General features: G+C 41.7%; 1 protein-coding gene across 3 annotated transcripts in view; it reads right to left on the reverse strand.

The window, feature by feature from the left end:
• foxp1b (forkhead box P1b) overlaps nt 1-26,199 on the reverse strand; it is a 181,850-nt gene that overhangs the window by 21,345 nt on the left and 134,306 nt on the right. For 2 of the 3 annotated variants that reach the window (XM_059328899.1, XM_059328901.1), the window contains exons 7-11: nt 18,925-19,062; nt 18,597-18,725; nt 14,671-14,821; nt 7,142-7,340; nt 10-117 (exon numbers count right to left, since the gene is read on the reverse strand). In XM_059328899.1, the coding sequence (XP_059184882.1) occupies nt 10-117; nt 7,142-7,340; nt 14,671-14,821; nt 18,597-18,725; nt 18,925-19,062 (725 nt within the window). The remainder of the gene's footprint in view (nt 1-9; nt 118-7,141; nt 7,341-14,670; nt 14,822-18,596; nt 18,726-18,924; nt 19,063-26,199) is intronic. The other variant, XM_059328902.1, reaches the window with a different exon arrangement.

Here is a 26,199-nt window from a genome sequence, read left to right on the forward strand (position 1 = left end):
TTTACTTACTTGAGGAATGAATGGAAATCGTCAAACACCGCCTCGCATCCAGGCCACTTGCACACGCCGTGACCGTAAAGAGGGTGACTGTGCGGGGAATGCTCTTCTAGCGTGGATCTGAAAGAGAAAGTCACAGAAAGAGACAGCTTTTTATAAAAAAAACACTTTTCTAAAATACAAAACAGTTCTCAACATCAACTTTTAAAAGTGGCTACCAAGCTCCGGAGTAGGCATCAGCTTTTAGTTGCCGAAACTGTAAATATAGATGCCATTTTTATGCACCTTATATTTTGAGTAAGTAAGACACATGCAGTTATCCATCAGCATAATAATGAAAGCGTGATATAAAAGAATCCACTCTTTATTATAGTTACCAAATGAAATTCTTTGTAGTTGTATTTTAGCTGACATTGACAATATTTAAATATCACTAATGTCTATATTTTGAAGTTCAGTTTGTGATCTGCTGTCCCTTTTTTTATATGCCAAAAAGTGGTTGCCACTGATGCCAACGAAAGGCCAATAATTGGTTCAAGGCCTGTGGTCACCCAATGCATTGGTTCCCATCCTATTTTCCCTTCTTAGACTATTTTATTTTCTGACAGTGATTAGAAAAAAACCTTGATTTTTTTCGTTTTGTTTGCAGCAGTGGATCCATATTTCCTCTGCTTCCCAAATCTGTTAACTCATGACCCCTCAAATATATTTTGCGACCCGATTGGTGGGACCTGACGCCCACATTGAGAACCACTGCTCTAGGTTGTGGCCGAGGCGGTTCTCAAGAATGGTAAAAGTAACACACTGGAATTCGTAGCTATCTCACTGAACTGTCTGCGTATGAAGCAAGGTAATACTGAAAACAGCGTAAGTTTAGTCAGGTAGAGGGGAGGTGGATTGCTCAAATGAGGAGACCAATGTTCATGTCCCGATGTGTGACGTTTTGTCAGACTCACCCTGTTTTTTCATCCTAACAGAAATTCCCACAGAAACTGTTTAACAATATTAACAGTGTGTTTTTAAAATAAAAAAGTTTTAACAAGAAACCATACAAAGCCATTCAGTAGAGTAAGTTCTATGACCAGGTCAGCCAAACTCTCTTCTGGTTTTATCTGCTTAAGTTGTAGTCTGGTACAATTTTTCGAATAACTTGCATTAAAAAAAGGCAAGGATGAACATCTAAAAAAATTAACCTGTTTGGTGACCCCTTAGATTTATCTTGTGACCCCTTGATGGGGGGGGCCTGGTAACACTGGACATAACATGACCAGGGGTCACATAAGATGGTTTGTCTTGTTAATCTGATGGCTGGTTCATGCCTCCCTGTGTGTATTGTATGTAGTTTCCACATGAAAACCTTGACATCAGCTTGATCTGTGACCCCCGGTCTGTGTGGAATCAGTGTACCTGTGTGATCTCTGCTTGCTCTTCCCTTAAAAGAGCGGACTCATGTTGTGAATGTGAACCGAATCAATATGTAATTATTTAGTATCACTGAGCCATGTTGCAATTCACTTTGATCAAGACTGCTAGGGGGCTCCCTCAGCCGCTGCCTGCTGCATCATGTCCCAGAGCCCACCTGGAGGAGTGCGCGCCGCAACATGAAACCCCCACTTTCACACCGTGCACAAACTGTAAACATCCCCGCCTGGTATCAATTTATCTACTGACCAATCCCTGTCACCAGGGGCTGACAAGCACCGCATCCACGGGGAGCGTATGGCTTCGTACAATCAGTCTAAATAGTGGGAACGTCCCCGCCGAAAAACAAACTTTACAACATCTTCCATATGGCGAGAGGCGTGGAACCACAGCTAACCACAATCAGCGCTGAGAGAGAAAGCGGCCCTGTGTGGAGGCAGTGTCTGCTAAGAGAGCAAGACAGGCAGCCATATGGACACAGGCACTATACAAGACACACAACTTTCAGCTACAAGAGCCTGGGGGACTGGCCTATATCGCTACCACCTGTGCTTCTGGTGGCTCGTGAGCACAACGCTGCTGCTGCTGCTTCTTCTCCAGTCTGAGCTCTGCTCTCTGAGACAACGGGCTGGAGAGGGAGATTCATTACAGCACAAACGCTTGTGTTGCCATGTGGGAATAACCACTAAAATCTCATTCATATACATATATTCAATAAGAGATAATACTACTACTTCAGGGGATGTCTTTCAGGATAAAGAGGGAAAAATAAATACTGAGAATGACGTCTTGCATGTCTTTGCCAATCATCCATCTGCTATGATTTAAAAATTGATGTAAAATGAATTAGTAAAAGCAAAAAAGAAAGAAAGTAATCTAACCATGGTGTTCCAAGTTTGCAGGATTAAACAAGCTGATGTTCAGATTAAAATCTCATTTGTATAAATGTTAGTAAAGATGTACCTCAAGTAGGAAATTTTAAAGGTCGTCACAGGTTTCCTTGTGTTATAATTACTTGCTTAAGAGTTCACATTGTTCATAACATGTGATAATTGCATTGCAATTAGGAAGCAGTCAAGCATTCATGAATGTGGTTAGCAGTTTTTTTCCCCTCCCTCTTTCAAAAGTCAGATTTTTTTTATTCAATTATGAATTATGCATTCACATTAAGACCTCTGTTTTGATACAGCTAATAAATAGATGGCGGAAGACCTATTATAATGAGTTTTTAACAAGGAAATGTGTGGACTGGTGAAGGTAACGCTGGTTTTTAATTTAAAGAGATCCTTTTTTTTAATTCTTTGCGAGCAGGCTTGTTGGTTAATTCTGTATTAATAAGAAATTGAAATGTGGAGTGCGCTGGGAATCAGTGAGCACAAAGCGCTGTGAGGGGCTGGCGGCAGAAGAGCCCTTTTAAACGGTGGATGGCTAAACAGTAGTAAATGACAGAATTTACACCAAATGAGCTACATTAGTGTAATAGGAGAAGAGGGTAGGATTCATGGGGTTTTCTCCCATTTGAGAACACGTTGAAGGAAAGAAAAAAAAGAAAAGAAACTGCTCTGCAGTTCCCTGCGTTGCGTTAAATTTGACTTGCACCCACGACAGGTCTGTCAGGATGTTATTATTGTCAGGGAGCCCTGCGGGGAAGAACACTCTAATGATCTTGTAACAGCGATGAGGAAAAACGTGTCATCAGCTTCCTTTAGAGGAGACATTAAAGTGCCTATAGACGTGGACAGAAAGGTGTTGCTCTGTGTTTATGTGCCTCTGACAGCTGCTGGCCAGTTGTTTTCTACTTCACTTCTTTTGATGAGATGCTGTGGGCCATAAACAAGTCATGATCTATGGCGTCGAGTGCTGATGGACTCAATCTATCAGCAAAAACCCGCAAGATTGATGTCCGCCATGCTAGGTCAGAGTCTGGCCACAATGTGTGCGAAGCCAGTCACAACACTCTCCCTCAGCGCTGCTACTAATGTTAGCCTATCCCCTTGTGTCCTCCCCCTCCATACTCACCACCCTCCCCCCTTTTTAACTCTCTAGGCCCTATACTCCATCCTCTCCTTTCGTCTTCTCTGTGCCACTGCATACTTTACCCTAAATGATTTAATTATCAGTTTTTTTTCTGGTGGAAGACAAATGAAAGGCAAGAGAGATGGGAGTGCTGTGCCAAATCTGATTATTTATCTCCTTAACAGATTGCTGTGTTACAGTCCCCGAGCTGTGGTTACTGATGGTTGTTGGGAAGTAAAGTGGGCCAAGCGCTTTGTGAGGATGCTCCCCCCTTCTTTTTACAAAGCTGATGCAGCACTGTATTGGGAATTTGTGTCAGATACAGATCAGCCACATTTCATTTAAATAAGCAAATCATTGAATAAAGATGACCTGGCTCACAGGGGTATATCTCTATCTATGCATCACAGTTCGCGGGCTGGGAAACAACACGAGGGCTGACAGATTGAGTGACTCAGGCCCTGGTCATATCGGGGGATGTTGTTCAGACAAACAAAAAATCCCAGCCTTTCTTTGCCAGAGTGTTCTTAGAGAAAGCAAGAACGCGTCTTCGGTGTGTCAAGCCGGCAGTGATTGAATTTCTCCTCCTTCCTTAAGACGGAAGTGCAAAGCCGGTGAGTGATTCCTGTGGATGCACTTAAGGTTTTAGTTGCAGGCGTCGTTGTGCCTGGGCAGATTTTATATGACACATGAAACTAACTACATGGTACTTAGGGCCTGCTGTAAACCAATCTGAAGCCAGTCGGGAAAACAGGCCCATCAGCAGAGAGGCTTGTTTCTGTTGCATGACAAAAGGACTTGCAAAACCGCATCAATTAAAAGTTCATTAAGTTCAGCGCTGGGAGGATGAGTGGATGCTCTCTATTTACGCCCGGGCCGGCCCAGCCCATTATCTTCAACCTGATTATTCAAATCCCTGGATTATAACACAGACGTTTTTCTCAGAGCCTTGCTTAGAATAACCATACTTAATATTATTTCAGTTTTTCTTCCCATGGAGTCTGATTAGAATTGAGTGTGCATCATCATAAGGAGAGGAGAGGAACAATGCTCCTGATAGTTGTGAGATTTAAGTGTTCTGAAATTAGCAGATTATTGGTCGTGTGAATCTAAATTGGCATCATTCATCGTTTAAGAAGCGATGTTTTGTGTTCTCCATGACTTCCTCGAGCAGATGGGCTGGAGGAGAATCACCTGCTTGCTTTTCTGACAGATCTAAGATACTGCGAGAATATTCAGACTGAGACTGCCTTCTTCACTTAAGCTTGTGTTAAACTGCTGTTGACATCTTCTTTAATCTCTGACAGTCAGCACGAGGCAGAGGGGCTGCCAGCGCTCGCGTTATGTCTTCTCCGATGTTTCATGGAGCCCTCAGCTGAGACTCGTTCTTGCCTTTTCCTGCCATCGATGCTCACCTTGTTTGCTCGCTCGCGACAATGTGTGATGGAGTGAGCGAATCAATATCCTCCCCTGCGATTTGTCTTTAACTTCACAAGACATTCAGCCAGACTGTGGGTGAAGGGCTGGAAGCCTGTGGATACTGTCAACTGTGGGAGCAACTAACGCCCATTTTTTATTTCATTTTCCTCCTGTGTCTGTGCCCGGAGATAACTTTGAAACACAGTAAAGAGGATAAGTCTGAACAGGTAATACGAATCTGTTTAAAAAGCGATACCAGTGCTTGAAAAGCAATAGCTGCTTTCCGTTTGTATCAGTGAATGATAGCATTTCCTCTCCAAGTCACTCAGATCCTCTCTACAACCCCCGTGTCCCCCCTCCCACCAGCAGCCCCTCTTCACCTCCAAAAGCCTGCTGGTTTACTCTGCTAAACATGTTTTCGTCCGCATTGCTTTCATAATGACGTGTAGGTTTTGATCACTGAAACACAAGTCAGATGTTACGCAGTGAGCTCACGGTGCCTGGAGGCTCCTCACTAGCAGTTCAAAGATCAGGCTTTGGTGCAAGAAAACAAGCAAATGTGTAAGATGCCAAATTAATCCCTTCCTTAAAGACACAGACGCACAGTTCAGAAAGCAAACCTCTTTCACAGATGATTCATCCTGGTTTAGAAAATATGATACACCCAGGGTTTGTTTTATCTGGCGTATAATAGCTTTGTTGTTCTTGTGATAGTTTTGTTACTTTTGATGTGACAGTCGATCATCAAGTTTATTCTACGTGATCAAGTCAACAAGTTCACAGAATACAAGGAACTGGTTTTCCTTTTTAGCAAAGACGCGGCTAAATGTTTTCAACGCAATGCAACTCAACACAGCTGAACTTTCCAATGTGCAACTGAAACAATAGCAGGAGGGGTCGACACCCTGACCCCCCTCATTCATATTATGGTGATTCCATATCTCTCAATCCATGGATTCCTTCCAGGTGTTCCTATGAAGTCCCCAGCCGTATTCAGGCTCATAGGAGAGTGACTGTATTGGCCTTAATGAAAATAATACTTAAACAAACTATAAAGAGTAATCTCTATGCAAACCCTATGGGGACGTGTCTATCAACTGAGGCCCTGTGAGTCATTTGCTATCTTAAATGGGAATATATGGCACATGGGCCTTATGTGTGCTTTACACAAAGAGGACAGTGAAGACTGTTCCACAAGTTTAATTACCAGTTGTAGGATACTGAAGGCTGTCTTCAACTAAACAAAGTCTTAGTCGACTATCACTCATACCATTTTGCCATCTAATTGATTTGATTCAATGGACAGATCTGTAACAAAGAATCATGCAAATCATGTGTTTACCAGATATATGCTCAAAAGTTTCTGGGAACTATCTTATCCAGCATGAATTAAGCATAAAAAATGCCTTTTGATTACAAAAAGGCCCGATACGTTACAAAGTAAGGGAACAGCGCTTTAAAAGACTCTCATTGTATAAAAGTGATCATTTAAAAAGGAACACTTCATCCCAAAATCAAGTGTTAGCGCTATTCATCAATCTAGATCGTTTTTGTGTGAGTTGCCGAATGTGCCATAGAGATGTATGGCTTCTATTCAATATAATGGAACTAGATGGCCAAAAATACATTTGAAAAACTCAACAACAACTACTACAACTCAACTTATAATAAACCTTTAGAACTTGTTGTAAGCAGTTTCACCAAGAAGCTATTTCCTTTCCACTGAACTAAACCCACCAACCGTATCACCATGCAGAAGGAAGCATGCATCTAATCATGGACCACAGGCTCATGCTTGTGAAAGCCAGATTTAAACATTAATGGCGTTGGCTGAGCTGGTACATTAGCTAGCTAGGTGTTCATGCTAGGTGAGCTAGCCGTATCAGTTATAAACTAATGCTGTGTCTCAGTTCGGCTGCTTCTGTCAGTACACTTCCATGTAATACACTATGTAAACCATGTACTTATTCCCATAGTGAGTCAATCCTAACATCATTTTCACAAGTTTAAAGTAGTTGGCTGTCATGCCCCTTCCTTACATAGCAAAGAAAGTGACCGTTGAGGGTGAGAAGTGTTCCACACTCTTTGACCAATATGAGTGCAGCTGTTATGAAAGAGACATTGCTGTAACTGCTGAGGAAAATACATATTTTTGATGTTCTAGTGAACTGTCCCTTTAAGCTTGTGTGTCTTCACTGACCCGTGTTCTCATTGTGAGAGTATGCAAAAGACACACGCAGGAAAAAGAAAAGAAAACAAGAAGTGTATAAAAGACCTTGAGACTCACCCTTCTCTCTTGTGACTCATGTACTGCCCGTTGGTAGAGGCATGCTGGTTGAGGAGTGGGTTCTTTGGCGGTGCCGGGGAGGACAGGTCAAGGCCCCGGTGGCCGTTGTTGTTGCTGCTGCTGTTGTTGTGGTGCTCCTCCTTCACGTGAGCATTTGTCACCTCCTTCCACAGTTGCTGCAGCTCTGCTGGAATCATGCCTGAGACAAACAAATTGGATAATTAAATCAATTAACAGCTAATCCAACTCTCTTCTTCATCACTTAATTAAATCAAAGCGTCTGTAAACAAAGCCGAGTATTAATTAGAAAATATTCCACTACAGGGTAATGCACTGAGAGCTCTTGCCTCCCCCTCTCTCTCTCGCTCCCTCCGCCACCTCCTTCTCTCCCTCCCATTTTTCCTGTGATCTGAAGCGTGTTTGTATACACAAATCCCTGGCATTCACGCAGATTTCATGCCCAGAGTAAATAATTAACATCCAGACAAGGCATGAAATCTGAATAATCACCATCATTTTCTTTCAACAACAGAGATGCGCAGAACATACACAACAAAAAGTTTACAATAGCAACACTAGAAAACATCCCACCCCTGCCTCCTTGAGAAACAGGACCCTGGGGTAATATTCTCAAAAGCGCATTAATGTGCAAAATACTTAAAGCTCTGCACCGCCTCCAATTGACACAGAAGACTTAAACCTCATTTAACAAGTCAAGCACACTGCAGCTCACACAGCCCTTTGAAAAAAAAAATCCCTTGAAGACAGAAGACATTTTTTCTGTGTGCTGGAAACACATCGACGGAGTGTTTTTTCTGCCTGTGAGTGACAGCGATCCCGACACCCAGGGCCAGGACGGGATGAGGAAGGATAATGCTGTGTTTGTGCACCCCACTTTCCATGTCTGAGAGAAGAGAGCCTTTGTTGCCACACAATATATACGTGTCCATCTATGCTGTGTGTGTTACAGTGCCGGAAAAGTCTGCTTTCATTTGACATAAATGAGGATAAAGCTGATATGTAAAATAAGATTAAGCCTCATGGGTGCAGCATCTGTGGCTATTTGTATTTTCACTCAAAACATCTGGGGAACTCTGATTTTAATAGCGTACTGAAAGGAAGAATATGTGCGGATTTGTATTCAAATCTTAAATAAGCCACATGTTTTAAGCATGGCGAGAGAAGCCTTTGGATATGTGGTGAATTTAACCACAGAGCAAATGGGCAAGACCGCTCGTTTAACATTACAATTAATTAAATCCATTCTCAAAATGAGCACTGGCAAATGAAAGATGATTTGCACATGCTTATCTTCTTGGGTTTATATTCTCCGGATCCCCCCTTCACTCTCCACCCCTCCCCGTTTCTCATCACCAGCTCTATAGATACCAGAAGTGCTCCTTTCAAGCACCAGATTGTAATACATTGTGTGCAAAATGCTTAGTCTTAATTTATTCCTGTTGTGGAAAATAACTGTGAGGTGAAGATCTCAATACGATCAGCAAAAATATTTTTAATTTGATAAGCTACTAAAGATTTTAATTATGCTGGTAATGGAGAACATTGGCCTAATGAGGCGGAGGACTCCAGAGAGACGCAGGGGCTAAGAACTGTGAAATGAGTCTGATAGGATTGCTGTAAATTCACACTAGATCGTTTGCATATCAAAGAGCAGGAAATGATTACAGGACAAATCAATAACCTTTCCACGTTCCAAGGAGCGTCTTTCCTCATTCGAATATTTCAACACGCTCGCTCTATTCTGCCTGCCTGTATTCTCTCTTATTCTCTTCAATGCCTTGATGTGCCCTAATCGAAGTGCACGTCCATGACAGGCTAAACATGCTTCATATTGCGCTCTGTGTTATAGCATGCTAATCCGCAGCTTGCTCATTTCCAGTTGCATTTTCAAAGGATCCATTGTTGTTTTGATGCCATAAGGAGACTTGGAGCAAAAGTTTTTTGTTTTTTTTCCCTTCTGTGATGGCTGGTTTGGAAGCGGAAGGTCACTGGTGATGCGAGTGTCCTGCGCTCCGACAGTGGGAACAATCATTTTCCCCCCACTTGGTGCCCGGTGACAGTGGGCGATGTATTTTTAGCCGATGTGCTTGACAGGGCGGCCCACACTGGCTCAATTACCCAGCAGTCCTGGTGACCCCGACACCACTGTTTACTCAGATGAAACCGCAGCGGATAGACCGGTCTGATGAGGGAGGTAACGGAGTGGGACCAAGCTGTCTCTTTTTGGATCTAGTCCCTAGTTTTATTGCCTCTCCTATCTAACCCTAACCTCTTCAAACTCAACAACAGCTATGGCTCATGATTCCACATAAATGACAATAAAATATCATTACACAAATGTCTCAGAGGGGATTATATTTTGTGTTTTGGACAAAACGCATTGAGTCGCTTTCCATCTGATTACTGCGGGACACATAATGACATTGATCTGTAAATCCTCTTTCTTGGGTCCCCAGTTTGTCCATCCTTTAAATGCCAGATTGGTTTATCTTTCCTCTTTCCATTTTTCAACACAACTATTCCGCTCATTACGGCCGGGAAATACGGACAAGCACTTTAAAAAATGTATGTTGTTGGGACACTTGATTGATCACCGGCCTCCCAACTCAATTTTACCTCTGCAGGTAGCTCTGGCACGGAGACAGGCCGAGCTCTTCAACCTTTTCCTGTCCTTGTCCCCCTGTACCCAGGTGACCATGTTCAAGCAAGCAGAAAGTTGATTTAAGGTTCATAATGACATCAGTTGCAGGCCATCATCCCCCAAATAAAAAATGGCCCCCAGTGCTCCGAGCTCTTTAAACCGAGCTGTTACTTCTCGCACACAGTGCCGGTGCCGTGGGGGGACAGTGACATCGCTATTAGTTTATTGTTCCGTCAGGCTGGGACCTTTACTGCACCCCTGTTTATGTTACAGTAATCACTGGCCTGCTGATATGCACCCCTTAGGCCTGAAATATGTCCTGTCCTAATGCTGCAGGAACTATTACCAGTAGCCCAGTGCTGGACGTATCAATCACTGACAGGTCAGCCGCATTACCCACCGCTGTCCCTGATGTGCTGCTGTTCTGTGAGCACTTCATGGCTCGCCACATTCTTTGCTTTCATATTACCGACAAATTTGTCTTGTCACTGTCCCACTGGCCTCTCCCAGACAGCTTAAATGATGTTGTGCAGCTACAAGAACTCACTCTCTCACAGAGCAACCTCCGAGGGTGAGCATAAACATGCACACGCACATACAACACCTGAGCAACACGAGCCCGGGCAACCACTGACTCACTTATCAGGTCAAGAGGACAGGCTTTTTGTGAGGAGGGGAAGGGGAGGCGGGTGGTTGGTTGGTGGATCAAATTTATATTTATGAGAGTTATATCCTCCCCAAACACATTGTTGTAATTTATAACAGATACCGTCTGGCCGCTTCCAAGACTTTGAACATTAATGTCAGAAGAATTTACGACAACAGAAACAAATTATACTCCAGATAATGTGAGCAATTGTTTTTCACTGAAAACCGCTATCTACAAGTTTATACTTAATTAGTGCTATCAAATGTTTGAAAGATTAATTTAAATGCATTCCTTCAGTCCGTCATTTTGGCAGAAAGAAATGACTAATCTGTCTCAGCCAACAATGTAACAATGTAACAGAGGACTGATGTAAAAATCAGCTGCGAACACAAAAACACAACTACAGACTGCACACCTGCTTAATTACGCTGTTACAGTGACCTAGTATCTGAAAACCTTTTGTTCTCAGCACATGAAAACAGAATACATTGCATGTGATAACAGTGGCTTTCAATAATAACAATCGATATCTACATTTTGAAATGAAAGAAATATCTTCAGTAAAAAAGTCATGCCAATTTATCGCCTCCCAAGTTTGAATCCATAATCACCGGGACCCAAACAGAGCAGATCAACTCATCACTTCCGACGCAGTGCTAACTGCTAGCTGAGTATTGCAGATTAGATCTGAGCACCATAGGCCTGGGCCGCTCATGCATGAAAGAGTTTAGTGATGTGGAAAACAGAAAGGTCATCAATAACTTCAAACAGTCAAGCAGAAAATGTGTAGAATAGGAAGACAAACTGGGGGCCTGAAGCACTAGGCTAAGTGTTGTAACAGCTGTCGGAGGCACAGAGTTAACCATCGACGGATTGCAAGGACAAACTAACCAGGTTCGACTGGTTGTAACAAATGGAAACAAAACAACTGACTGTACATGGTGCTTTCACTTCCCCATTCTGCACTTTCAAGAATTTAACCCCTCAGTTTGGAGTACAGTTTATTTCAATACAATGAATATAGGGTGGAAAAGTCCTATAATTAAAATCCTAAATTATCACGCAGAATTAAAACTGAGATTATCTCACATGATTATTCAATTTAAATATATTTTCTGTGATGTCATTGTGTCTGTAGATATACGTTTTAATCACTATTTGTTGTGCATATTGAATGATTTATTTATTTTAATTTATTTTGAGAAAATCCAGAAAAGGAAACATGAATGATGCTTGTTTTCATTTACTACCATTATGCAATTATTTAGAGTTGGTTCATTGAGATAAGCAGTATGTGGCGTTATTCTCCAGGCAGATAAGTATTATACTATATAGAAAAAGGGGATACAATTTGCGTAATTAAACCTCAAATGGAGAAGACTATGTAGAAAATTTTATGGAAATCTGACATTTCTGTGAACAGGAGACTCTTTCTATCTATTCAATTTTTGGGAGTCGAGGCTGTATGTCATCATTTATTCGCTTAATCTGTTTTCATTGCATTAAGTCGCATTTTGTTTTTTTTCTGTTAGAAACCAACTTTTCCACCTCAGCCAAACACATGTTTTTAATTGGGTTTTTTTAACGATATTTCAAGATATTTTTAATTTTTTAGCATTTACACCCACTTTTTATGTTCGACTAGACGTGTGCATAAAAACTTGTGTCTGTAAATGCACCTTTTGACACCTTATGGCAGGCGGCCAAAATCTTTGATCAATGAATGACAATTTACAGAGCCAGAATATGATTGAGGGCTGAACTAAAGCATGCAATCACAGCTTGTGCACCAAAATCACTAACTTCACCTTACAGCACCAGCATTGATTAGAGTTGCAGTCGCCTTTCCTTATTTACAGATAATAGTTTGCAGCAGTATACAAAAAGTGTATTAAAAGGAAGCTATTGAACTTTAAAGTACTGATATGGACAGCGAATGATTAAAATATAATGCATGCATTTAATGTCAGCCCAAAATGTTTCTAAGGGCCACATTGGCCCTTTGCCTCACTTTGAGCAACTATGCCTTTTGCTATGGTATGGTGATGCACTGTAGAAGGCTCCAATGACTGATCACTTGTCAGGTGTTTATACAACCAAGAGAGAAATTAAGCATGTGGTGTGATGATTGGATCCTCCCTATTAATACAGTTAATGATTTAAATCATCATGATTTTTAAAGAATTAACTGTGCAGCCCTGACAAAGTCTCACCAAAACTGTGCTAAAAACTAAAAAGTTAAAAAGAATATTAATTTGATACACTTACTCTTTTTAAAGTTGAGATGCCTCGGAGGCATTCGACGATGACACAGTATAAACAGGATGTACAGGGACTGTTGTGAAATCCATCAAGAGTACAGTACCTAGCCATATCACCACAAAATGCTTTACTCAAGGGGTGTGTGTGTTTGCCAGACATCTGACACAGAGCAATTCAGCCAAGCACACTCACAACACAGCCGCGCTCCACGCCTGTGCCCATGGCAATCGTCTGCGGGTGGATGAGTGATTCCATACCCAGTCCAAACAATAACACCACTGTACAAACCGTGTTTGTGTTTGCCTATTACCTAAGCACCCCCCAAACCCTCCCGTTTATATCGCCCTTATCTTGTTATTTCAAAACTGTTTGTCTTAGCTGGGAATGAATAGTCAATGTCATGTTCTAAAACCTTCATGACGCCGTCTTTGTCACACAGGAGGGACCACTCCTTAACAAAATATTAAAGAATAAATAAAGAAATAAACTTCCTGGCCAAACAACAAGTATTGACTCCCTATCAAGTAACAGGCGGTTTCACAATGACAAGTTCACTGGCAGTTTACGAACAATAGATCCAGTCTTCCTTCAGGCTGAAGGAGACTGCCACCAGGATGCCAATCACAGGCGCAGGACAGAGAGTTCAAGGACACTTTCAACAGTGGGATATTTTACTGCTTAAGTCTAGGATGATAACAAACAAAGTGTACCACACCACAATTACACTGCAGCAGTCAGTGAACCCAGACAAGAGGCATAAGATGCCATTTAGTAAGTAAGTGTTGAGTGAGGATTTACAGTGGGTGTGTCCTGAGCCAGTGAAACCATGTACACTATGTGGTTGCATGCTTAAGTGGTGCTTTGTTCACGTTGACTAAGCAAATTTGTAGAGGTATTGTAAGAGAGCATTAACAGTAGCAGATGAAACCACTCTGATTATATAGAGACGTACACCTACACAAGCAGCAATGTTAAAATAGACTGTTGGTAAAACGTCCCACATTTCTGCAATGACACACCAAAAGCTCTGCATGACAGTGTTGGGATGTGTGTCACTGTGCCGTGTACAGACAGCTGATGAAATCAAAATGAATACTTTCTCTGTTTAGAAAAAAAAAAAAAAATGTTAAGCAGAATTTTCCCTATCATAAAAGCACATAAGCAAATTAAAGAAAAGATAGGAGGAGATCTGCTGACTTTTAAACGCATGACCAGGATCATCAAGTATATCAAAAAGCAATTAACATATCCCTAATCTGATACACAGGGAGTGTTTTTTTCATGCGATTAATTTGCACATCAATGTATTGTTTTTTATTAACTGTACCTATCACACAGAACATGACTATTACACAGCAAGACAATTTTTGTCTTTGGAATAAGGCAGATTTTTCAGAGCTTTCACAGCACATACCAGATTCATTCCTTCCATTCTTACCTTTCACAATAAAAGCCTAACCTACTTTAGGCTATATAACAACTTACCTCAGACAAAGTGCCAGATGCTGCTCTGGGTCAACATATCCCAGTAGATTGTCCTCTGCTTATGCAAATCTATGTATTCCTTTTATTGAATAAACATCGCAACTAGCCATGTTTCCATTTAATTGTGAAGCAATTTTCCCACAAAGTTTTATCAAATTTTGCGGTTTGCATTTTGCTTTTCTAATGTGGTACTTTTTAATATGCATGAGATATGTCAAATTTGCATTTCTGTGTGTATAGATAGTTTTGATACAAAATAATTGCAGGCGAGTATTTCCCATTTTCGCTCATCCCCTTGGTGTGAAAAGACCCCACTGTAGACCGAAGATCCTCAGTTTACATTAGCAAAAAATTGTTTTGTTGCGGTGTTTTGTTCTCACAAATGCTCCTATAAAGGATTGATGGACAACAGATTCGACAAAGTGCAGTGTGCTAGCAGTTGAGTACAGTGCAGTGATATCAGGTACTGACCCTGAGTGAGGGAGTGCAGTGGCAGGCCGGTCTGTCCAGGCTGGATTGTGAGCAGCCCTTGCCTCTGAAGGTTGAGCAGATGCTGCTGCTGGACCTGCTGGACCTGCAGGAGCTGCTGCTGGAAGGCCAACTGCTGTGCTGACACCTGCTGCTGGTGGCACACACACACACATACACACACACAAAGACAGAGGGGCACACCATCAGCAAACAAATATATAAAGAAACATCCAGCCAGCGCAAACATGTAAAGCTGAATTTCAGGTTTGTACATTACTGGATTTAAGTATGCCGCTGAAAAACATTTTAAGTTCGAGGCCAGAGAGTTCATATGTCGTTAAATTTAACACGTTAGAACAACACGTTCATTCATAAAAGCAAATTTAATGGGTTTTGCATGTGCTAACAAACAATAGCACAGTGTAATTTTCATAAATTTTGCCTTTAGTGTGGGTTTGTCTGGGCCACTTAAGACAGGTAGAGTATACATCTCCCTCTCTCTTAATTAACGAGGAGTCGGGAGGCAAATGACAAACAATGAAACAACATAGTTAATCATTCATAATAAGAGCCACAGGAATTTAATTACAGCCATTCATAATTCAGCAAACAACGTGTGACTAAATCAGAGTGCTTAATAACCACCGTAGCAACTCTTACAACTCTCCGAGGCATGGCGCTGAGCTCAGGGATACTCTCTCCCCCAGCCAGCCAGCGCAGCGAGCTTTGTTCACTCGCACACTGAGGACTGACGGAGAGGTGGCTGTTGTGTTGATCTAACTGTGCTGCGGCTGTTTCATCAAGGAATTTTTAATGAAAAGCTGGTGTGTCTTTACTGCTTTAAGGGTTAGAGGGGGAACATTTTTTGGCTCTGGTAAGTGAAACGTGTGAACTTTGATAGGCTGAAAAAGCGATATGAGAGGAGAGAAGAAAAGGGAAAGGAGAAAAAGAGACTCAGAATAATAAATAGAAGGAAATTATCTAATATCCCCAATCTCCTATGAGTCAAAACAAATGAGATATGTTATTTAGATAACAGGGGCATGGAGGAGCGAGGTGACTTTTAACCCTTTTATCAATCCCTGCTCTCAACAAATCCAAAGAGTTCTGACACCTTTTCAAAAGCCAAATTCAAGCACTTTTCAAGCATTTTAAAGGTGTATTTTAAAGCTCTTTATAGCTGTAGTAAATTACATTTTTGTATACTGTAAGTGCCTGTCAAGAAAACTTTTTTATTTGATCATTCCTGGAATAATTGCAAAAAACAATATTATTGTCAATTTAGGACCAACAACCCAGATTATTTTGTGACAGCATTCTCTGTAAGTAGACTTGACATCCAATATGACCCTAAATTTCAAGCACTTTATTTAAATTCCAAGCACTTTTCAACTGTATGAAGCCTGTACAAAATAAGTATTACCAATGAACAGCATCTATCAGGACACCTTTTGTATTTTCTAATAGATAAGGACAAAATAAACATCCCTGAGACTCAACAGGATACCAGTCCTGTTTATGAGTATACAAGGCCAGTTGTCAAATGGGTGGGTGGAGAGGAGGGGGCACTAAAAGCAGTGCAGGGGCTGCCAAGCTGTGCACCGCACCCTGTTACCAAACACAGGATACACCACTTTGTTTACTTCTCACAATTGAGTGCATACAAAAAAGGTCTCGGTGCAACGCGGCTGTCAGGTCACTTGCTGGCGGCTCTGAAACAGCCAGATAAAACGCGTCCCCTCCGCCCACCCCCCTCCTTCCACCCCCTCCGTTCGGCTTGTCAAAAGGGTCTAGCAGGCCTTCCTTTCCTTTCCTTTCTGTTCCTCTCCCTCCTCCCTGCCCCAGCACCCTGCCCTGCTGCTCCTGCACTGGCTCACTAAAAATAAAAGCTCTGGGCATCGCTGGTCTATTACAGCGAGTCGGGTCGTCTCATTGGATCAATCAGGGGAGGAAGGCGCTTTGACAGTGGTAGCGGAGGGTCATAATTGAGGAGGAACCACATTCATTCGTAGGCTCATGTGTGATCTAACCCAAAATGAGAGAAAAGTGAGAGAGGAGAGAGAGAAAGAGACATCTCAGAGGGGTTTCAGAGAAATTTGGGCTGCAGGTGGCCTGTGATCTTCTCTGATCTCTCCTGTTTATGAAAAGGTGTTTGGTTCTCTTTACCCCTTCCATCAGTGTGAGAAAAGTTTCTCATGTCTTTGCCGGTTTTCTGTTCCCCAGCTCCTCCCTGACAGCCCGAGACAAAGATAACAGTGCTACGGGGGTGGGAGTTCACAAGGAACAATGTCTTTCATCAAAACGCTAAATAAATAGAGGGTGGCTTTTCTGAAAAAAGAAAGAAAAGAAAGACAAATCCGAGTACTGCAAATGAATTTAACTCTCTCCCCTTCACATGCTTTTTTTTCTTCTGGTCCCATCAGCTGACAGGAGCTCCTGTGCGCTCCCAGCATGTGCACACATTAAAAACCCCCAGACCCAATAGACCAAATAAGAGGTTAACAAGAAGTGGCACGAGGGAGAGAAAAATACAGTCCCTGACAAATGATAAAGAGTGACACTGGCAGGCCTTTATTGTCAAGCTTCAAATATAAAGTTAAAGATCTTTGAAAAACTAAATTTTGATGTCTTTAAAATAAAAGAGGCACAAAGCAACAACAGGGGGTTATTGTCTGGCAGCCACAGGGGAGTCACTGCATAATTCTTATTCTGTCTTTTGATGGCTGCTAGAAATGCGACTGAAAAAAAAGCGAGAGCGATGGGGAGAGAAAGAAAACATCGGCGGAGGGGGAGAGCCTCTCGAGGCTGCATCCATTTCCTGTGATCATACATAATATGCTTCAAAAGTTGTTTTTTCTTTTATTCTCATGCTCCATTCAACTGATCAATTGCACCTCCTTGCCCCCCTCCTCAACTCCCCCCCTTTCTTTTCTCCCTTGCTCCTCTAGTGTTTACATCAGATGCGACTTGGTGACAGGCCCTATCTGAGGCCGTGGAGCTCTGCTGTCATGTTGATTTATGGGAGCATCACGCCACAACTTGTCCAAACTGAAGCCCGCAGTTCATTAATTAGGGAGCTACGACTTTGAAGTTGGGAGCTTCGACAGGACACGGACGTGTGTGCGTGCGTGTGTGTGCGTCTTCGCTTTTAACATTAATTTTCTATCCTTCCTCTACTCTCCAAACATGGAATTCAATGGGGACAAGAGCAAAAAAAAAAAAATTCCCAGATTGGCTTTGAACTTCTTCTGACCGCACAATAATAATTTGCTTTGTCCACAGTGATGCCTGTATCCTCCAGTCATTAACACGCATTAAGCTGCTGCCTACGAGCAAGCCCTGCTGTACTGGAGGGAGCGAAGGAGAGAGCGAGAAAAGATGGAGAGAGAAGGAAGAAAAAAAAAACTCAACACAGGCAACAAAGCTGGGAGCGCTCTCTGCACTGATATCTCACAATTACATGCCTTCTCTTCCTCTGCCATTTCCATGTTAATTACCGAGAAAAGCCTCTCAGATTTATATGCTCCCTGTTCCTGCCTTTCTCCCTTCTGCCTTTCATTATGTCCTACACGAGGCTCACAGGAGCGGTCATCTCTTTGTTGCATAGGACACTTGTTTACTTGGAAAAAAAAAATCTAGAACAATGGGCCGAGGCTCAGGCTCTATAAAATACTATACATTTAATGTGGTTCCAGTAACACAGCGACAGCATTCTTAGCACAGTATCAGTCGGTTGTTGCCATTTATCCACCACGTCTGACATGCTAATCAGAAGCATGAGTGCACTTGATTCTCCCCCCTCTCCTCTCTACTTTAACCACAGTCTGGAAGCAGATGGGGTTGAGGGAGGGAGCACACATGCCTTCCATGCTCCGTCTGGCCAACGGGTTTGGTAATGGCAGGCACTTGGAGTGATGTCAGCCTACCTCTTTACTCTGCTTGCTGCCTGCATGCTGCTGTTGCTGTTGCTGCTGCTGCTGCTGCTGCTGCTGCTGCTGTAAAAGCTGGAGGTGGAGCTGTTCCTGCTGCTTCTTGTAGAACTCTTGGAGTTGCTGCTGCAGAAAAGACGAAGGCGACATGTGAGTGAAAGTCTTGTCAGTGGTAAAAAAAAAAACGCTTTTGGGAGAATTTTCAATACTTTGAGGAATGTTTTCTTTGAGGCTCAGGGTGAATTTATCTTGGTGAAAGGTTGTCTATGCAAAAGAAGATTTTCAGACAAAATGATTCATGACGTGAATGCCAGATGTACATTACCTGCTGTAACATGAGGGCCTGTTGCTGCTGGAGGAGAACCTGGAGCTGCTGAGGGCTCAGGACCTGCTGCTGAAGGATTTGCTGCATCTGCTGTGGAGTTATCACTTGAGGTGTCATCATAGCCACTGAAACTGGAACCTGCACACAAGAAGAGCAGAAATATGTCAAAAACATCTACTAATTCATTATATAATTATTTAATCTTTGTACCCACTCACAAGTGGGTTACATCCTCTCCCAGCATGTAACAAGCGAGAGGTTGGAGATCACTTACAGTTGATCAAATATTGCAAAAAAAGTGACAGCTGATGACTTGTTATGGATTAATATTGCTCCACAAAGGAATGTATGGAGAAATTATTCTATTATATATATATATATATAAAATTGGCTTTCTCTTTTGACTAGAGCTTGACCATTTTTTTATGAGACTGATAGTGATTTAAGAGCAGAAAAATGATCTGATTACCAATATTTTGGCTGATATTGTGAATTTTTGAGCTGGAATAAAAAGAGACCTATTCTGTATAGATCGTCCACTGGTATGACTCTTTTTGTTATTTTTCTAATATAATGTTAAAGATTATTTTACATTATTACACATTCAATTACTTATAATACATTAAAAAAATATATATAATAAATAGCTACATAGCACTGGATGTTCAGTATCAGCCATTTGCTGTCCATTTAACTAAACTAAATACAAAAAAGCTATCGCACATATAAAATAGTATTTTCAACCAATTCTAGAAATAAAAACTGAGAAAACAAAGAATAAATAAAAATAAAATAAATATATATGTTTCTTTTTTCCTTTTCTTATCTCTCTACCAATGAACACCAATGTGTGCTGTAGGCCAATACTGACTGAAAATATTGGCCCACTGATATATCGGTCTAGCTTGATATATTGGTTTCGCTCTAATTACAAAGATAAAATTCAGTTATGCCATCCAATAAATTGCTTAGGTTCTACTTTCGACTGGATTCTAGGAATTAATCTCAAGTGTCATCTTGATGTGTTACAAGCTGCACATACCCTCCAACAAACACACAAACACACTCCCCTCTAACCGTTCTGACACCACACCAGACTGAGGCGGGCTAAAGGACACGAGACAGCCAGGCGTGGATCATGCCTGTGGAGTAAAAGGGCCAGCGCATGCACCCTCGACCTTCCCCTCTCTCTCTCTCACACACACACACAAGCCCTCATCACCATTGGATCCAGCGTCTGCTGCGATGCTTCTCAGAGCTCGCCGTTTATACAACATGGCAAATATGCCATACCTGAGGACGTGAGAGATTGCCTCAAAAAAATGCTGCGGTTGGCTCATCGCACACGCACGACATGTCATGTGAGAACATTTCATTAGAGACGCTGTCAACAGCGATCTATTATTGTGAAGATACAGAGTGCCTGGAGGAGGAGCCACGGTGAAGAACACGCAGGCCTCTAACTAACTCCCAGCAGAAAGGTGTGAGTGCACGACTCCTCAAAACAAGTGATTTGTTGTGACACTGAAAGAGCCCCCACAGTTGTCAGGGTGCCTTAATTGCTCCGGCGGCGTAGGGGACTCGAAGTGTGTCTGGATGCTGCCACTCACTGCTATGATGTGCAATACCATTAAAAGCTCCTTTCCTTGACATTCGGATGACAAACAGCGACTAAGATGTACTTGATAGTGCCGTGTCTCAACATGTTGCGGCGATTGTTCCTTTGTGTACATTACTATGTATGTGCATATGAAATGTGCTTTGTATCTCTCAGGCTGATGTCAGCAGCTGATAGAGCAGACAGTCTGTCAGTGACAGTCTGTCTACACCAAGGTTACCCAAATTGTGCGGCCGCCTTATAGCTAATGACACCCCTTTGAATTTTTCATGCATTTTCTGAATGTAATTTCGCTGTTTAAAAATCTCGTCCGGTAACTAAGGGGCTTTTCTTGACACGCACTGTGCATGCACATCACCTTATTCGTTCTCCCCACCGTAGCATAAAACAAAAACAAAGCGCTGCCATAATGAACAGCTTGTACTGCAAATGCAGAGGAAAGGGCAGCGGTGTCAAATAGGACAGAGCAGCTTTGATGCTCTCCGTTAACTTTATAGAGCGGTGCCAGACTACACTGTGCTGTGTTCTTTCCAGCCCCAAGAGAGTGAAGGAGGCTCAGCCCCACCCAGGACTAACACACACTTCACATTTCTCATCTCCAGCACCAGGCGGAGGAGCGCGAGGAGGAAAATGCAATATTAATTCCCCCCTGTATTATGTCTTAATATGCAGTTCATCTTGACTTTTGCACATGACTTGTCCTGTCATTTGCATAGCCCCGGCCTCCCATTTCCTAATTTCACAGTCATTATCCACTGAAGTCCTTTTTTTCCTGGGCATCGCTAATTTTGATGAACTATTTTGAAGGTCAACCGAGCAGCCCTGTCTTGCTGACACGCAAGCGCCATACATGATGTGATATATAGTTCCCTTCTAAACATGACATTTACCCCCCAACGCACACCGAGGATAAATAATAATGCCACCCCCTCCCACCCGCTCGCCTTTTTTAAAAAAGATCTTTGCTTTAACAGCATGCATTAAAAAATCTACTCCATACTTGTCATGCTCTATTTTTTACCACCGTGTTAAAGCTGTAAATTTAGCCTTATTTTCAAATGTATAATCATTTTGTCATGCCATATTATAGAGTGTCATGTGAAAAAAGGACGAGAGCAAACTCTACGTTAACACAGAGATTTTACACACTTCAGCTCTCAATAGCTGCCAATTTCATTACAAATTACACTGAGATTTCCTTCAATTTAACTGTCTTAATTCTTTACACCTTGGGTGTATATCTCATCATGGTTTCACAATTCGCCTTGTCAGGAGCGTCTGGCTCACAGTAACTACTGCTAGAGCAGCTTCCTCTGTGCACAGCCCCAGCAAGAGGCTATTACAGACCCCCATTTTATTACCCATTACTACTGAGGTCATTAGCAGCAAGAGGGATTGTATGCTTCTTAACCTATTGATCAATGTAACTACTACCATTTAATCCTGTGCTGAAGGAGTGAAAATCTGCCTAAGACTGGATCCTATTGAGAGGAAGGGCGGGAGGGAGCACTTTAACTGAAAAATATTGCCCTGGCCGCTGTATCATGCCCATTTAACGCAAACACGGGACGCCAGTCGCCATTTAGAGCACTCCCATATGGTGCACTCCCTTATCTCCTGGATAACATCATGACTCCAGATGATCCACAAAAATATATATCACCATCTAAAGATAGTCTAAAAAGGAGGCTCATATTGGGCTAATAACTGGAGGGATCCACTGAGCCCAGCTCTAATCTGCTCTACCACTATGAGGGTGTGAAAAAGAGGACATTCTGAGGATGTCAGAAATAGCTGACGTTTATGAATTTCACCAAGGTGTGGTGCTCTCCAGGTGCCTCCCCATGCATAAACATTCAAACCTGGAACATTCTCACACAGCTGCAGAGTGACTGGAGGCAATATACTGTACCGGCACAGGCCTGCTGGCCTAACACACACACACACACACACACACACACACACACACACACACACACACACACACACACACACACACACACACACACACACACACACACACACACACACACACACACACACACACACACACACACACACACACACACACACACACACACACACACACACACACACACACACACACACACACACACACACAAATCTAAACTGTGGCATGTTAACTGTCACAAGCACATACAGGCACATGTGCAGCCAATAACACACTGTATATAGGGAGCAAAACCACATTTTCCTTATGGAGTAAGGACGTACTTGCACTGTATATTTACTATGAAAATGTATATGGAATAATGGACGAAACATTCAAAACATGATTAATTTAAATGGATATTAACAAATGTATGACAAATGTTAACAAAACACAATGTTCTTTTTGTTAATGATTAAAGTCGACCTATATGGGATTTGTGAGACCAATAGTGTTTTCAGTGTGAGAAAAAAGCATTGATAAATGATAAATGATGATGAAAAGGTCTATTTTTTATATATGTGTATATATATATATAGACCTTTTCTATGTTGCACCAATATGACTATGCAATGGTACTCGCAAAGCTGGTTTCTAAAACAAACAAGTATTAAATATTATTTGGGGTTACTGTCCATTATTATAGAGCAAATTGCTAAAAACTTTATAAATCAAAAATAAATTAAATAAACTGCTAAATAGTCCTGGATGTCCAGTATCAGTCAATTGCTACCAATTTAAATAATAAATAAATACATTTAAAAAATAGCTTAATATAGCTTAATGTTCAGTGCTAGTCAATTGTTGACTGTTTAAATAAAACATAAATTAAAATAAAATAATAGCAAAATAGTCCTGGGTTTTCAAGTGTTCAAACTGTTAACAACTTAAATTAAGAATAAATGCAAATAAAATATTAAAAGTGTGTGTTCAGTACAAGCTAATTGATGACCATTTTAATTTACTTTTAACAAGTATGAAATAAATAGCCTAATGGTACCATTTTTAAATCACCCTAAGTATCGTTTTCTGCATTATATGTTGTGTAAAAAAGGTTTTAATATTAGCGCCTATGGGAAAACATATACATCAATGCCGAAACATACCGATATGTCTGTGATAGGGTAATATCGGCCCATAAAATCAGCCAACCAATAAATCGGTCGAGCTTCATCAAAGATCATTCACATCTTCATATCATAATTCTCTGCACCCCCTCTGATCATGCATTAACATATACACACACACACACACACACACACACACACACACACACACACACACACAGTATAGAAAGCATTTGTCATTAAAGGACACCTACAGTAGGCAAACTTCAAGAGAAAAATATGATGATCTAATGAGGCAACACAAACGGCACATGTGAAAACGTTAGAGAGTCACTGATTCAGAGTTAATGAAGACGCTCCCCGAGCACCCCCTCCTATCACAAGTCAGAGGTCAAAGCCTGGTGAGAAGGAGTAGGGGTGAGCGAGGCTGTGAGATAGCCCCCTTTTCCCCGACACTGAGGCAATTAAAAGGAACAGAAATGAGGGACAAGGAGGTGAATGTCAGTGAGACCGACACAGACGTTTCAGTTGCCGCAAAGGTGCAGCTTGGCTGGAAGAAAAAAAAAAAGAAGAAGAAGAGGAGAATTATCAAATTTTCATTTGTGCTCCCTGGGGTCATCTTGTTTTGTAGGGGCATCAAATGGAATGGAGAAGTAAAAAAGAAATAACAGGCCCTGGAGAAATCACAGAGTCTAGTCCGTTTGATGCTGTTGTTTTACCTTGGCCTGCAGTGGCGCAAAGGAAAACGACTTCCCATCCTCACTGTGAGCTCCTGCATGAAAATGTAGCCGAAATGAGGATTTCACGGGAGCTATTGTACTTAAGTGATGTGTGAACATAATTAGTCGTCGACAAGACTGGAAAGACTAATTCCATATTATCCATTCAGGTTGATTGAAATCTCTGAGGTGGAGAGCGTTTATTTCCCTCTTAAAAAATTAGACGCAGTATGATCACATCGATAACCTTTTCCCCTAATAATAAAAATAATAATAATAATAAAATCTTGGTATAATTGGTAGAAAATATAACACTTTTTTTTTTTTTTCCTCCCAAAAATAAAGAATAAAAGGCAGGACAGAAGAAGCCATCCCTACATGTGTTAAGACCTCCATTATTCCTCCTCGTCATCCACAATCAGGCTGTTTTAAAAATGTTTACAGCTCACATAAACAGGATAATCACAGCCACATTTTCTCTCCGTTACCATACACTATATATTCTGGATTGGGTGTAGGGGGTGTGAGGGGGCAGGGGCTCAAATTATTTGAGCAACTGTAAAAACAAAAGTTAAGATTGCATTTTAATTAACTTTTTCGACTACAAACAAACAGGTTTTTTTTGTGTGCGCCGGAGCTGGTCCCCAGTGTCGGGTTTAAACAAACAAACTGCACGGCGAAAAGTGAGCGAGCTCTCGCCCCAACAATAACAGCTGAGCTGTGAGCTGGACGCTGTTTCCCACACTGGAGTGCAGGCAGCCACCACTGCAGGTGACCACTGCTGAGGGGGGGCAGCACACAGGGCACCTGCCCCCCCCAACACACACACACACACACACACCATCTATTGCATCATGTTTTAGGACAGCATTCCTAATTTATCTGTATTTCGGGAAATGAGCAGGTATTTTCTTGTAGAAATAATATCAGTATTAATAGTGGTAATATTAAAACAACACTGATTTAGTTAGATATTGTAGAGGGCTTTTTTAAATACAAATATATATAAAAAAGGAAGAAAATCATGGTAATAAAACCCCCTCAGCGCTTTGTTACGTTTAACCGTGTGACTCAATGTCCTGTCACTCTTTTTTGACCTTTCAAGCCACACCTCCATGTACGTATTTCGCAGCCACAAGATTTCAGAGTTCTGAAACCTGACTTACAAATCCAGGATGACAGCTACCATCCTACACGCCGCCGTTCTCACCTTTCCCTGAAATGATCACTGTTGGGGGGTGAACTGCGTGCCCCGTGATCTGTGGTTTAGCAGCTCTACACGCTACGGTGCACGTCTTCAGATGCATTATTTGAGCCGGTTGAGATTTAATTAAGATCACAGCCTCTAAAATCCCTTTTAAATGAAACTGTAGTTAAAAGACAATGGCTGACACATCCTCGTGCAGATTGTTTCTATTCTCTGCACACCAGCAAACGCTAAACTAATCCTTGTTTCCATGACGGCAGACAAGGGGGCCACAAATTGTGTTGCTTCCTTGACACTCTTAATGCTGTTGTGTTATGTGACTCATATACAGCCAATTAATGAAATTATATAGAAAAGGGTAGTCAGTTCACTAAAACTTGTTACTGTCCACACACAAGCAAAAAAATCCACTCTTATTTTCTATGTGATGCCTTATTGTTTTAAATATATAAAGGTCGTAACAGAGATGAGTGGTGAAAAAGACCTTCTGCCATAAAACACTCTCCACCATGTAATCTCATTATTATCCTCCCATCTCAACCCTTTGAAACACATGGCATCTCAAGTGTAGAGTTAATCTTCCTATCTGAAACAGAGACACACAAACTCCGAGGCAGTAATGACCCTTAAAAAAAATGAATGAAAGCAAGTAAAAACATGTTTTAGTCGGGAAAGCTGGGGAATAACAGCAGAGAGCAGCTGGTGGCTCACTA

This window comes from Centropristis striata, chromosome 3, assembly GCF_030273125.1.
Source record: "Centropristis striata isolate RG_2023a ecotype Rhode Island chromosome 3, C.striata_1.0, whole genome shotgun sequence".
Taxonomy (NCBI): Eukaryota; Metazoa; Chordata; class Actinopteri; order Perciformes; family Serranidae; genus Centropristis; species Centropristis striata.